This window comes from Botrytis cinerea, chromosome 12, assembly GCF_000143535.2.
Source record: "Botrytis cinerea B05.10 chromosome 12, complete sequence".
Taxonomy (NCBI): domain Eukaryota; kingdom Fungi; phylum Ascomycota; class Leotiomycetes; order Helotiales; family Sclerotiniaceae; genus Botrytis; species Botrytis cinerea.
The window spans coordinates 2,052,971-2,065,789 of record NC_037321.1 but is presented as its reverse complement, the minus strand read 5'-3'; the positions used below and the strand labels follow the sequence as shown (position 1 = coordinate 2,065,789).

Sequence of the window (12,819 nt, the reverse complement as noted above, 5' to 3'; positions counted from 1 at the left end):
TGAGAGAGAGAAGAGTCTACGAAGGTGTCGGTCGGTAAGTTAAAGTTCATACCTAGGTATGATTTGACCTCAGGATTCACCAATCAATGGTCTCGATTCCAGAGCTAGGTGGTGGGTAGCTCGGTAGATCTTATCGATTAGATTCTCGAGCTTTCCTTGAATTTTCCTCGAACGACAAAACTCTATCACCGATTGACGTATTCTGAGGTGCGTCGGCAGGCCGTATGCATTGGCAGACTCTGGATTCCAACGATGATTTCAAATGTCAAGAGATGCAGTTCATAATGGAGTTACGCCGCGGCATCTACGACATCTAGTATGCTGCTGCCATACACCTACAGTCCAAGTCCCAAGCAAGTAAGCAACCAAGCAAGCAAGGAATCCATATCGACCACCAGCCATTCTCTACCCAGTCGCCCCTCAATCAACACGCTCTTCAACTCTTTCAAATAGCAACTCGCACACAACTCGATCACCACCCTTCTGTTCACCATGCCAGCACGCCCTCCACCCCTCAGCACCCCTCACTCCCTACACACGCACCTCCTCTCCTTCCTCACTCTTTCAATCCATACAATCTTACACGCGCGCGGTCTCTATCCTGAGAATACCTTCCTCCTAACACGCGCTTTCAATTTCCCGCAAGTTTACTGGTTTCCTTCTCCTCAACCCCATTTCCTATCAACATTGAATTCTATCTCGACATCAGATCTCCAATCTCTTCTCTTCTCTTCTTCCCCCAAACTCCCCATTAACCATTCCTAGTGTCCCTCAAAATCGCCACCCAGAACTTTGCGCCTACATAAACTCCTGCGTCAGCGCCATAACCCCTCATCTCCAAGCCGGAACCATCAATACCGTCTCTATCGTAATCTATTCCGATTCTCCCCCCGCAGTCGCACCCTCTTCCTCTGCCGCCAATATCTCCTCTCCTCCCACAGGACCTGGCCCATCTTCTTCCCCATCAGTCCAAATACTCGAACGCTACATCTTTAACCTTTCCTCCTTCCCTTCCATCCCCTTCAACGAACGATTTACATTTCTCGAAGGACGCGCTCCTGCAGATGTAAATGCTATTCGCAATATCGATGTCGAAGAAGAATTACGTGCGTGTTTAAGAAAACTAGCTTATAGTGCGGGTAAATTAGAGGACTTGAAGAATCCAGAGGAGTGTACGTGGGGAGTTGTTATGGAAATGAAAGAAGATGAGGGGGAGGGAAATGCGCCAATTGGACATCCGCAGCGATGGGAACCGGCAGTGGCGGAGTTGCAAATCCCACCCGGAGGCGCAACAGATATAAAAGGAAAGGGAAAAGCTAGAGATAATGAGGCGGAAACTAGGAAAGAGAGTAGAGTTGGGAAGGCGAGAGGAGGTATAAAGAGTACAGCTATCAGGGCGGTGGAGGTGGGAGATTTTATTATGGAAGCTTGGATTGAAGAAGGAAAAGCCAAGTTTGAGAATCAAGAAATGGGCTCCCATGAAGAGGGACAGCAAAATGAGTGAATGATGGAACATTATCAACTCAAATGAACGAAATAAGAGGTGTTTGCACCAACAAAACTAGTACTTGCAGAGCAGGAAACCAACCATAAGACACGCGCCGTGTAGTTAGCAGCCGTCAAACTCAGGTCTCGAAATCGTAGAAGTCTAGGTACCTACCTACTACTATCCTCAGACTCGAACGATCATGGTTCATTATGGATACAATACCTTAACATATTCAAAGTACTCTTCTTTCCCTATCCTTCCACTCACCCCCAAAACTCAAAATCTGCATCGGAGCTCTAAGGGGAACGAAGGAAGGAAGGAAAGGGATTTACGAACTGCAAGCAAGTGAGTATACCAAGGAAGGCAGTTTTGCATGTCTGAATCAAATAAGATATCTATTCATCTATTCACTTATACTCATTTTATACAAATGTGAGATGAATTATTTATTATTTATTATTTATTATTTATTATTTATTATTTATTATTTATTATCAATCACCACTATTTTCCTACCTACTTATCTAGGTAGATAGTATTACTATATCACTATATTCCTATATAATACATCACTATATAATACATCACTTCTATGAAAAACCATACGAGAATATAAAAAAAGTTTAGTATAATAATATAATATAACAGTACATTATATCACATCACAGTACATCATATCATATCATATCATATCATATCATATCATATAATCATTATTCGTCTTTAGATATAATATATAATATGTCATACTATATACTATACTATACTATGCTATGCTATGCTATACTATACTATACTATGCTATGCTATGCTATTTGAGAAGATATTAGATATCTATATCTATTTATATCTATTTATTTATATATACTACTACTAACTATATATACTATCATACTCATTACAATAATATAACAATGTAGTCAAATATATGTATCTATATCTATATATATTCTTTTTATTGGTCTTTTATTTATTTATTCATTCTTTCTGCTATTCATTCTTTCTGCTATATCTGATGTGATATGATATGATATGATATGATAATGTGATGATGTGATGATGTGACAATGTAATGCTCTCAATCTAATAAACAATCAATCTAATGCAATCAATGCAATGCAATGCAACGCAATGTAGAAAGAGATACGCTGCCGCCCGCCCGCCCGCCCATATGGAGAAGAAAAAAATAAAAATAAAAATGATAGATTTCCTTCTTTCCCTCTTTCCTCCATTCCTCCCTTCCTCTCACAATTTCTCCCCCCTCCCCCTCCCCCTCCCCCTCCCCTCAAATCTAACACCATCCATATTTTTCATTTCCCCACCACTCCAGCTCATCCACCGTTCCCTCCCCCTCCCCTCAAATCTAACACCATCCATATTTTTCATTTCCCCACCACTCCAGCTCATCCACCGTTCCCTCCCCCTCCCCATACCACATCAAACTAGCCACGCTCTCCTCCTCCCTCTCGACTTTCCGCAGGTGTACCTTGCCCTTGCCCGCGACCGCGCCCCTCTCCAACAAGTCCTCTACCAAGCTCGTCGGATTCCAAAACTGCACCTCGGTCATTTTCCACTCTCTCGCTTCCCTCTGCGCCTCCCTCAACACGGCGTCTAGTTTCGCCGCGTTCTCGACACTGTTCGTTTCGTCCTCTAGCACCAATCTTAGAATGTGCAGACAATTTCCCGATTTGGGGGAGTCGATGGGGCCGTAGTAGCCGCGGGTCCAATAGGCCCAGATGCGGGCGCCGGGGTCGCCAGCCATGGCGCCTTTGATTTCGGGGGCGCGGCCGAAGATGGAGGTCGACATGACGTTTTCGCGGAGGTGGTGCCATTGGATTGTGGGGTGGTCGGGGAGGAGGGCAATGTGGGTTTTGTGATCGATTGCGCGCTCGAGGACGCGCCGGATGTAGGTGGTGTCGAGGGCGCAGAGGGCGGGGAGGTCTTCTTCTTTGAGGAGGGTGGGGAGGATGGAGGAGGGGGTGGATTCTGTGGGGGTGGGGAGAGGGGGGAGGGAAATGTGCGAGGAGGGGAAGGGGTGCCAGCCGTGGTTTGCGTAGAATTTTTTGCCTATGTCGGAGAAGAGGATCGAGGCGGGGGAGCTGTGACGTCCGGGGATGTTGGGGTCGAGCTGCCATGTTTTGAGGATGTTGCCTAGGTCTGTCATCATTCGAGAAGCATATTTGCGGCCTCGATTTTTGGGGGGACAAAAAACAGATCCAATTGAATGGATGATGACTTCCTCGACTTTTCCTTCTTTCGATATAAAAGCCTTTTTGCGGAGGGATTCGCAGGAGGCATAGATTTCCCGATTGTTGGGAGGAGAGGATCGATCGACCAGACACCAGTAGGTTATTCCATCATCTGAGGTCAAGGGAACGCTGGCCAGATATTGTTCTCGATGAAGATAATCTGATTTGGAGAGTGCTTTGCCCCATTCTTCGTAATTGAGATTCCACGTTGCGAGCTTTTCTTCTGGGGTTGGGTGAGCCAGATGAAGATCTGGGGAATTGTAATCTGGAAACATGTTTGAAGGGGAGGAAAGTCGATAGATTGAATGGATGAAAGATGCCCAATGGAGATAGATATATGTGAATAGAAACTTCTTTGTGAGATTTGGCACTCTATTGTGGGGAATGGAACCTTGATAAGAAGGTCGATAGGTGGTAAATGCCAACAAAAGAAAAGTAGATGGATGATAGTCTGCATTTCCTGTGGGGAAAGGGTCCTCTTTGAAGGGAGGGATTCAATATCTACCTTCTAAATACGTCTTTTAGGTAAAGCATCAGACTAACTCCAGACCAAAGATTGATTCGGGAGTGAACGATTAGCAATTGGTGAATACTTCCACATCAAATGATCACCATCTCCGCATGAAGCTGAGTTAATCTTAGTCAAGCTCTTGCCTTTCAAGGGATTGATGACTGGGTACAGGACTGCTTAACCATTGAGAAGTTCGGATCTAGACGATTTGATGGTTGGTCGTTTGAGACTTTGAAGCAAAACGGTGAGATCCGGGGCCGATAATAACCGGATTGAGGGGGCCTAGGCTGAGATATACTTTCCGCTATGTTGATGACGGGATGTTTGGAAACGAGAGAAGCTTCATGGTGTTTTTGAGGGTTTTGAGGTTCTTGAACCGTACATGTATATAAAGACATACGTGTGACATACTCATGACACACTTATTATGTGACGGTAGGTTTTGATTCGAATTGAATGGTGCATGTAATTCCATGTATAAGAATGAAAGAAATGAAATTGCCCTGTCCTGTTTGGGTTAAACATGCGGTTAAACTCGGGAATCGATCGTGATAACGATAGCGATAGCGATAGCGATAGTGATAGTGATAAGAAAGATATCATGTGAAAGTCTTGGGGGAAGATGATCTTCTTCTTGGATAAAAGCATTAGGTAATGAAGGGGTCAGAGGGGTCAGAGGGGTCAAAGGATCAAAGTGGTCAGATCTATAACGTTAGTGATAACATGGGGTATGTTAGCCTCCTTGGGATCTACGAGTATGTAGTAGAATGTCTGATCAAAGACTTCAAGTAATGAATGACAGTCGACAGATATCGTCCATAGGTAGAGAGAGAATATCGACTCGGTAGTAAGATTTCAAGGTTTCACGCTGGACATGTTCGATTGTCTGAACTTGCCTTGCTCAGCTTGAGTTCATTTGATGAAATGCTTGAAGAGTACCTGGCATGCACAGATATATGTATCTCGGTGGTGGAAAGCATCTTCAGCAACAGAGAGAGAGAGCGAGAGAGAGCGAGAGAGAAGATGAATCAAATTCATATTCATATTCGATATTCACATGGATTCCTGATTCCCAGACCTACACAATGAGTTGAACATCTAGATACGTGCCACGAGTACCAAATTCAAATTCCACCGTGGCACCGAAAGTCCACCAAGTGCAGCCCGTACCACGCACAGAACGTGTGAAATGTGTTCACTGGACCGATGCAATACGATTGTGGCATCCTTCATATGCGGTGTTTGGAGACTTCCATACCCGTGAATGAGAGATGCGAAGCAGAATTTCCCGATCAACGATGCTGTACATGATCGGATGTCGTATGGGTGGGAAGGGTGCATGTTGTGTCATTGGGGATGGTACATTGCTTTGATTAGGATGTGCGAAGGAGAAGGGGAAGGAGAAGGAGGATGAGAAACCCTCTTTCCAGAATGATTCTACTGGGAATGATGAATGTGAGTGGGTGAGGATTGAGTGGGTGAGGATTGAGTAAGGAAGGAATGGATGAGGAAGGCATGGATGAGGAAGGCATGGATGATGGGTAAAAGTATCAGACGGAACTCTCGAGTAATTTCAACAAGTGAAGATAGAAATTGATTTGATTTGATTTAATTTGATTTGTTCTAGTAAACATGATTAAGTAATATCGAGTAGTCGGCAGATGATATCACCTACCGATTGATAGAGCGCCTTCTAGAAGAATTCCGTTGGTGTATCTAGCTAGGACCTGGACCTGGACCTGGACCTGGACCTACGCACACTTCCTATTTCGGACTCTCTATTTCGGACTTCACACTTTCTATTTCATACTTCACTCTTCTCCTATACCACTTACACTCACACTTCCTATTTCATACTTCACTCTTCACTCTTCACTCTTCACTCTTGACTTTTCACCTCCACCTCCACACTCTCTCCTCTTCGATACATCCTCTTCCTAATGTGGGGCGGCTTCAGAAACCCTCGTCCACCTCCACCACAATCCCGATCAGCGACCCTTGGTCTCACATCCCATCCCACGTCTGTGCTTCATTTGACAAGACCAGGACGCAAGAGCTCTGACCAACCAACGGAAAATGTGGAAATCATCAAAAAATGGCGTCCACATACATCGTGGTTTGATGGGAATATCGTAAATATCGTAATCTGGTAATCTCGTCGCTATCGACTTTCAAGCGACCCCAGTCAGAGAGGAAGGCAAAAAAAGGTGGAGAGATGTGCCATGTTCAACCGATGATGTTCCTTCATTTGTCAATATGCATGCGCGTTGCTAGGCAGATTAAAGTTATCCATGATGAACCACTGAGAAAAAAACGGCACCTCCCAACTTCACTCGTTTCTGCCTTCACGTCACTTGATTCTGCCTTCACTCCATGTCTGCCTTCACTTCACTCGTTTCTGCCTTCACTCCATCACTCCATCACTCTCTTATACTCCCTTTCGGCCTCTGTGCCTAGCGACGTATCCACCGACCGACATAGTATGGATGAGAAGCCAACGGTTGGGAATATCTTCTTGATTCTAATGCTGTGCACAAGTTCAACCTCTTCCGCTTCTCTTCGTCTCTTCTCTTCTCGTCTTCACAAACGACCTTCCTGTCAGATCAGTATAAAACATACTTGAAACTTTCCACCGTCCGTCGTAAGGCGATAATATAATGCCATATATATATAATATAAATTGGACCAACTCTGCATACGGTTGCATCATACCTACTTCTGTTTGACTTTATTCATAACCCCTCACTCACCCCAAAACATCCACATAGACTACCCAAGTGAATCCCATAATTCTTCGTGGTATGTTCTCATTTACTTTCCGTCTTCGAACCTCGAGACGGGGAGAATATACTTTCGACGTGTCACTTCATGTTGGTTCTTTCCACACATGAACAGAGGATGTGGATGTGCTGCTACACATTCATCGATCGAGTCTCTTCTAGTCTAACAATATCATTCCATGCGATTTCTTTTCAGAATCCGCACATTCACCTCACCTCGAGAACCGCATACAATTCCCCCCAACCGAGAAAGAAGCATCTGCTAACGTCGAATCATCTACTAGTACACTCCTAGTGCCATCGCATGAGATCTAAAAAAACGTCACTCGGTTCACTAGTTCTCGTAACTTAATATTCACCCACTACCCTCGACAACTTCAAGCGTCTTGAATATGCAAAGGATTATTCGCACGACACTCTTTACCATATTTCTCACGTTAACAACTTATTACATCATTCCCAATAATCAACTACTCAAAAACTCGTCATATTGATCAACCGCCAAACGCAGATTCACTTGGACGACATGAATCAAGCAGTTCCAGTGAACCATGCAAGTGGACCGCCGAGAGATAAACCCCCCTACATGCAAAATGGAGTGAATAACTTTATTGAACTTTCGGATTCCGACTCCGAAGGCTACGAAGATGCCTTTCATGTACCTGAAGTCCCCGCACACTCCCCACATCTAGATATGCAGCGCCATCAACTCGGAGGGTATCTTGGTGCCAATAACCAGATATTTGATCTCGAGAATAACAACCTAATGTACCAACCTCGATTACCTCAACCCGCAGTGGCAGCTGTACCCGAAAACAACGCAATGGCCAGAAATCTTCCTCCTGTCAAGGGTGAAGAAGGGGAAATGAATTGGGCTCAGTGGATGGATGAGGAGAATGATGAAGGTATCAATCGTGTATTGCTGGAAGATTATACTCTTCAAGCGGAATACAATCGAGCCTCCCATGCGTTTGTTGATCCTTCTCGTCTCGATCAACCATTTCAACCACCAGAAGATAATTCACATCCACCCATGATGGAAACAAAAACTGAATGTATCAATACAGTTATTGCAGTCTTCCCAGATATTTGTAGGGATCATCTTGCTGGTATCTACGAACGTATATCTTCCAATTCTGATCAATTGATTTCTCACATACTGGACAATGGAACTCCTTACCCAAAAGCAAAGGATGTACAGAAGCAGTTGAAGAGGAAGAGAGTACTCACCGAAGAAGAGGAAGCTATACAAAAATATGAAGCTGCCGGTCGCGTCGTTGGACCCAGTTTGTTTTTGGAGCGGACACTGGTGTGAGTATATTATATGGATCATCTCAACTGCTTATCAATTTCCTCATCCTATCTTTCGTGGGCTAACATTTTTCTAGTCGGAGCATGCTTTCATTCGAATTTCCAGTGGTTCCATTGGCTTTCATAGATGAAACACTACGTTCTACTGGCCATCGCCTTTTCTCTGCCTATCGCACACTCGAGGAAGCAGATCGAACTTTTGATGCTAACAATCCACCATATAGAAGAATCAAAACCCCAAGAAAGATGCCACATGAATACCGAGACGGTAGAATTGAGGCGTCCATTCAAAATAATGAATCGCCCGAGAAGACGGATACTTTAAAAGAACTACTCGTATGTCGGAAGATTCGAAAGACTGCGGAAAGTCGTCGCCTCGCCGAACAACAAGCAATTCTTGCGGAAGAAGAGAATCTAAAGAGAGCCGAAGCCGAGGGAACCATGTCAGAATGCTGCTGCTGTTACTCGGACTATCCACTCAATCGCATGGTACATTGCAACAATGAAGAAGTCCTACATTGGTTTTGCCGTGGGTGTGCACGACAAGCAGCGGAGACGGAAATCGGAAACTCCAAATATCTGCTAATGTGTATGTCCACGGATGGATGTGAAGCTGGGTTTTCTCTTGAACAAAGGTGAGTATTTTCAATTATTAGCTCTTCAATTTTATACTTATTTATCATGCAGAAATCAATTCCTAGACGAATCAACCATAGTCGCCTTGGAACGTAATGAAGCAGAAGCTGTCTTACGTATGGCTGGGATCGAAAATCTCGCCAGTTGTCCATTTTGTCCATTCGCAGCAGAATATCCTCCCGTTGAAATTAATCGAGAATTTCAATGTCAAGCTCCTGATTGCGAAAAAGTCAGTTGTCGACTTTGTAAATTGGAATCACATATTCCTATGACTTGTGCAGAAAATGCCAAGGAAAACGGTCTCTCGATTAGACGACAAATTGAGGAAGCAATGTCTGCAGCAATGATCAGGACTTGTAACAAATGCAGTACTCCATTTGTAAAGGAAGAAGGTTGCAATAAAATGACATGTACACGCAATGGATGTCGTAACGTCCAATGCTATGTTTGTTCCAAATCATGCAATTACGATCATTTCAATGATGTAAAGAGAGGCGGCAAGGAAGGAAATTGTCCATTATTTGAATCGGTGGAGGAACGACATAATGATGAAGTTAAGAAGGCCGAAAAAGAAGCACTGGATAGAGTTCGCGCAGAACATCCCGAATATTCCGAGGAGGACTTGAGAGTTAAGATGTCGGTAAATGTCACAAAGGATGATGAAAGGAGAAGGGCTGCGGATCCAGTTGCCAGAAATCCATATGCCCTTTATGGACCAGGAGCAATGGGTTAGTACTTCGTATTGATTTTTTGCCGTTAATTGATACCATAATGTTATATGATCTTTGGCTTTTGGCAATGGGTGGGTGAATCTTAGAAGTAGTATTCTATTCTATTGAAACTAGATACTAGGCAGTAAGATAAATACCATTACCAAAGTCCTTGGATCGATGGATATTATGTGGTTATTTTTGCTTCTTTTTTGCTTTGGAGTAGGAATTTAATTGCGATGCATGCACGCACAACGCAACACAACGCAACACAACGCAACCACCAGAACATTAATGCATATTTGCTGACTAACGGATACACAGGACACGAACAAGACGCATGGCTTCGTGATAATGGTGAGTTTTGTTTGCATTTTATATTTTTATCTTTTTGGCTTATGTTCTTTTTCTTTTTCTTTTTCTATTGAGGAGAAGGGAGGGGGGCAAGGACAGGGTTGGTTTTCTCGGATCTTCTTTTTTTTTTTTTTTTTGAGATTTATAGAAGGGGGAGAGGGGAGAGGCTTGTTTTTGGGGGAGTTGTTTTGCGAGGAGTGTAGTGTGTTGTTGTGCTGTTGTGTTGTTGTGCTGTTGTGTTGTTGTGTTGTTGTGTTGCTATATGGTTTCATTTTCTGGAGATCTGAAGAGAGGAACGGCAGGATGGAGTGCAAATGTCTTTTTTTCTTCTGTTTCTTCTGTTTCTTCTGTTTCAGTCTCGGTACTAATTTATTTTTGCGGTGCTAGATTTGGAACTTGCGAGATTACATCTTGGGCTTGGGCTTGGTTTTCGATATGCGCTTGGAGATGGGGATGGGGATGGGGGTATTGCTCGTCCAGATCCTGTCCCATTTAATGGAGATGGAGCTGGAGATGGAAATGGGGATAGAGATGGAGATGCAGAGAGGGAGAGAGAGAGAAACCGAGAAGGAGAAGGAGAAGCTGTTCGACAACTTCTTCTTCATCGACATCATCTTGAATGTTGGAATGGAAATGGGAATGGAAATGAGAACATTGCACTCCCAAATCCTATCCAATTCAATGCAGATAGGGTTGCAGCCGCCATTGCAAATAGAGAGAGGTTAGGAAATCAAAACGAAGAAAGAGAACGAAACGAGAGGGAAGCGGTTCAACAACTTTTTCATCATCATCAGTATCTGTATCGTCTTCAACATCCGCTTGGAGATGGGAATGGAGATGCAAATGTAGTTGCGGTGGCAGAGAGGGAGAGGGAGAGAAATGGAGAGAGAGAAGCTAGGGGGTTTGCGCAGAGGTCTTTTGGTCGTGATCTGGTTCAGTTGGGTTTGGGGGATGGGGATGGGGATGAGGACGGGGATGAGGATGGGGATTTCCCGGATCCAGTCTTGCTTAATGCAGGTGGGAACGAAGATGCAGCTGCACTTGCGGCCGCGAATGTGGTTGCAGATGCAGAGAGGGAGAGGGAGAGGGAGAGGGAGAGGGAGAGAGGGAGAAACCAAGACCGAGAAAGAGAACAATATCCTTTTCAATATGCGGATGGAAATGGAAGTGCAGAGAGAAACCAAGACCAAGGAAGAGAACAAAATCCTCCCCGATATACGGATGCAGATGCAGAGAGGGAGAGGGAGAGGGAGATAGTAAGAAACCAAGACCGAGAAAGAGAACAGTATCCTTTTCAATGTGCGGATGGAAATGGAAATGCAGAGAGAAACCAAGACCAAGGAAGAGAACAAAATGCTCAGGAACTTATTCAAAGAATTCATAATCGATATCTTTATAGGAATGGAAATGTAAATGCAGAGAGAAACCAGGACCAAGAAAGAGAACAATATCCTTTTCAATATGCGGATGGAAATGAGCAAGAAATTAACAATTATCCTAACTTTCTTCCTTTCCCGATACGGAGACCTGAAGCTCAATCTCAACCTCAACCTCAACCTCGGGCCTTGATGCCAGAACCCCCTGGTCTGGATGTTATGGGTGACAGGGAAATAAGAAGAACTATCAGAAATCTTTCGCCTCCTCGTTTAGCTCGTGATCATAATAAATTTATGGGGAATCGAGAGAATCTGGGTGGGAATGAGGGATTGTGGCAACGACTTGAGAGAGTGGCCGCTCAGAAAGATTTGCGTGCTCGTGATGTTTTGGGGATGTTTAATGATGATGGGGGAGAGGATTTTGAGTTTTACTGGAATCGGAATCGGAATCTTAATGGGGATGGGGATGGGGATGGAGATGGGGATGTGCGTGATGAGGTGGGAAGTTTGAAGAGGGAGAGGGGTGTTATTGAGGGGATTCCGATGCCGGAGGAGGATGTGTTCAGTGATGGGGAGGGTGGGGAGGGGGAAAAGGAAGGGAGGAGGAAATGAAGATGGGGGTGGAGATGGAGTTGGAGGAAGAAATCATGATGGGGGTGGAGATGAGGATGAGAGGATTTTCCCTTTGATTCTTTTTTTTTTTCTTTTTCGAAAGAGGAATTGAGATGAGATGAAATAATAATAATTAGATTGATTGGTTGGTGGTAGTGGTAGTGGTAGTGGTAGTGGTGTAGTAGTGTTTATCGAGATATTTTTTCTCTTTCTTTCTTTCTAATCCTCTCTCTCTCTCTCTCTCTTTCTGCGAGTGAGTAGATAGGTAGATAGATAAATTAATAAATTAATAAATTAATTTATTAATAAATTAATAAATTAATAAATTAATAAATTAATACATTAATACATTAATACATTAATACGTTAGAAAGATACAACACATGCACCTTGAATCCATATTTACATATATAATATCTTTTATTTCTAGATTCAGATTTACATTTATATTTATATTCCATTAATCTACTCCCTTAATTGCGAATGTTATGAATCAATAACTTATATTAAATTCAAATTTAAGAATAAAAGTATGTATATCTTTATTTCTTTATTTTATAAAATTATTGTTTTCTAAATGTTAAAGATTACCTAGTTAGAGAGTATATATATATACATCAAACCCGAGTACGTAGTTAATTTATTGAATGATGTTTTTGGAGAATTGAGTGGTGCTTTTAGAGGAGATGGGGGGGGGGGGGGGGTGTGGATGTGTAGATGTGTGGAATTTGAAATTATAGAATCTGGAATTATGAATATGATACAATATTATTATTATTTATAATTAAATC

The 12,819-nt window shown here is 43.2% G+C and overlaps 3 protein-coding genes across 4 annotated transcripts; 2 read left to right on the top strand and 1 right to left on the bottom strand.

The window, feature by feature from the left end:
- Positions 1–169: 169 nt before the first annotated feature.
- Positions 170–1,891, top strand: BCIN_12g05990 (hypothetical protein). Its single transcript, XM_024696549.1, has 2 exons — positions 170–641; positions 766–1,891. Exons 1-2 carry the CDS (start codon positions 493–495, stop codon positions 1,502–1,504), a joined length of 888 nt encoding a protein of 295 aa, XP_024552360.1. The 5' UTR covers positions 170–492; the 3' UTR covers positions 1,505–1,891.
- A 527-nt stretch (positions 1,892–2,418) lies between these two features.
- Positions 2,419–5,233, bottom strand: BCIN_12g05985 (hypothetical protein). The gene has a single exon (XM_024696548.1). The coding sequence runs from the start codon at positions 4,011–4,013 to the stop codon at positions 2,853–2,855; it is 1,161 nt and encodes a 386-aa protein (XP_024552359.1). The 5' UTR covers positions 4,014–5,233; the 3' UTR covers positions 2,419–2,852.
- Positions 5,234–6,691: 1,458 nt separating this feature from the next.
- On the top strand, positions 6,692–12,378 carry BCIN_12g05980 (hypothetical protein). 2 transcript variants are annotated; one of them, XM_024696546.1, is made up of 6 exons: positions 6,692–7,045; positions 7,314–8,340; positions 8,418–8,975; positions 9,028–9,704; positions 10,011–10,043; positions 10,428–12,378. In XM_024696546.1, exons 2-6 carry the CDS (start codon positions 7,556–7,558, stop codon positions 12,026–12,028), a joined length of 3,654 nt encoding a protein of 1,217 aa, XP_024552358.1. In that variant the 5' UTR covers positions 6,692–7,045; positions 7,314–7,555; the 3' UTR covers positions 12,029–12,378. The 2 variants fall into 2 exon arrangements, with proteins under 2 accessions (XP_024552358.1, XP_024552357.1); XM_024696547.1 differs by having other exon boundaries at positions 6,692–8,340.
- The last annotated feature ends 441 nt before the right edge of the window (positions 12,379–12,819 follow it).

What these genes read in the sequence shown, in the direction of transcription:
- BCIN_12g05985 (XM_024696548.1), bottom strand. Translation starts at nt 4,013, where the DNA reads ATGTTTCCAGATTACAATTCCCCAGATCTTCATCTGGCTCACCCAACC.
- BCIN_12g05980 (XM_024696546.1), top strand. Translation starts at nt 7,556, where the DNA reads ATGAATCAAGCAGTTCCAGTGAACCATGCAAGTGGACCGCCGAGAGAT. An exon ending in TTTTTGGAGCGGACACTGGT is followed by an intron (nt 8,341 to 8,417) that starts GTGAGTATATTA and finishes ACATTTTTCTAG; the next exon opens with TCGGAGCATGCTTTCATTCG. An exon ending in CGCATGGCTTCGTGATAATG is followed by an intron (nt 10,044 to 10,427) that starts GTGAGTTTTGTT and finishes TTGCGGTGCTAG; the next exon opens with ATTTGGAACTTGCGAGATTA.
- BCIN_12g05990 (XM_024696549.1), top strand. Translation starts at nt 493, where the DNA reads ATGCCAGCACGCCCTCCACCCCTCAGCACCCCTCACTCCCTACACACG. An exon ending in ACACGCGCTTTCAATTTCCC is followed by an intron (nt 642 to 765) that starts GCAAGTTTACTG and finishes AACCATTCCTAG; the next exon opens with TGTCCCTCAAAATCGCCACC.